General features: G+C 60.7%; 1 protein-coding gene across 1 annotated transcript; it reads left to right on the top strand.

Moving 5' to 3' along the window:
- Positions 1-395: 395 nt before the first annotated feature.
- On the top strand, positions 396-1493 carry ETH_00007010 (uncharacterized protein; the record flags this gene model as incomplete). Its single annotated transcript, XM_013380285.1, has 2 exons — positions 396-668; positions 887-1493. Coding segments are annotated over 2 exons (880 nt in total), but the record flags the coding sequence as incomplete, so codon positions are not given.

Raw genomic sequence — 1493 nt, 5'->3', positions numbered from 1 at the left:
TGATCCATTACGAATTGTAGAGGTGTACGTACACTGCAGACAGTGCACATATCTGCTGCTGCAGCAGCAGTAACGGGCTGAAATCCAGCGGCTTTGGCACTGCTGCTGACCCACTGCAGTCTCTTGGGCCTCCTCGCGCGCGTCTAGGGGCCCCATTTATCTTTTGTTGCAGCAGCAGCAGGAATCTGTTGCTGCACTCAAAGCCTTGGCAGCAGCAGCAGCTGCTCAGCCAGACTCCATCACGGGAGCTGCAGAGGGAGCAGCAAAAGCACTGCCCCTCCGCAGCAACAACACACGTTGCGTCCAAAGCGGGATTTGCGTTGCCTGAGCCAAAGACCAGCGGCAGCACTTGTAGGAACAGCAGCAGAAAGTGCAGCAGCAGCAGCAGCAGCAGAATGGACGCCTCTACTGCTGCGGCCACGGGCGCAGAGCCCGAACCGCCCACAAACGGGGCCTCGGCAGCTGCAGCAGGTGCAGCAGCGGCGGCTGCTGAGGGTTTGCCAGCAGCAGCAGGCGCCGAGGCAGCTGACGCAGCAGCAACAGCAGCAGCAGCAGCAGCTAATGGGGCGCCACCTTCCGGCCCATGGAAGTGTAGCGTCTGCTTGGTCTCCAACGAGGCCACCTGTGATGTGTGTCCCTGCTGCGAGACAGGAAGAGATGGAAAGACAGTGAGCAGCAGCAGCAGCAGCAACAGCAGCAGCAACAGCAGCAGCAACAGCAGCAGCAGCAAAATAGCCGTGGTCCCTTTTGTGTCGTTTGTGGGGAAAGGGGGTACCTTTGCTAGCTGCTGCGGGAGCTGCACGAAGCAGAGGGAGTGGCTGGGCTTAGATAGGGCTGCTGCTGCTGTTGCTGCTGCTGCTGCTGTGTGCTGCTGCTACTAGTGCAGCAGGCCCCCAGGACTGCGGCTTTTCCCAGAAGCAGCAACGGCTGCAGCTCGGTATTCCTAGAAGCAGCAGGAAATGGAACATCTGCTGCTGCTTCGGGAGGGCCCAGAAAGAGTTCGGGATTCATGCCGGTGCTTGACGGTGCTGCTGCAGCCTCCCCGCTGGCAAGCCAGCAGCAGCAGCAGCTGCAGCAGCAGCAGCCCCACAAGCCGAAGGGCTTTGTTTTTGGAAGACCTGCTGGGGAGCAGGAGCAGCAGCAGCAGCAGCTGAAGGGGTTTGTGTTCAGCGCGCCATCTGCTGCTGCTGCCGAGTCGGCGGAGCAGCAAGAGGAGCAGCAGCACCAGCAGCAGCGCGAGCTGGTACGCCAGCAGCAGCAGCAGGAAGCAGCAACTTGTTTGGCTTCTCCGGACTTCGCCAAAGGCCAGCCTACTGGCCTTGTCTACATGTTTGGTTCTGGAGAACTTGAGCAAATTCCTTTTTTCAATCCCGAGGAAGAGGGCGGCGGCGAGGTCACGTTGCCGCGCCCCATCCCGCTGCAGCAGCAGCAGCAGCAGCAGCAAATGCAGGTCGTGAGGGCCTGCAGCGGGGCGCTGCACACTGTGCTGCTGC

This window comes from Eimeria tenella, genomic scaffold (genome assembly GCF_000499545.2).
Source record: "Eimeria tenella Houghton genomic scaffold, Eth_scaff493, whole genome shotgun sequence".
Classification (NCBI taxonomy): Eukaryota; Apicomplexa; class Conoidasida; order Eucoccidiorida; family Eimeriidae; genus Eimeria; species Eimeria tenella.
The sequence above is the reverse complement of the archived record's forward strand: the minus strand, read 5'-3'. Positions and strand labels throughout refer to the sequence as shown.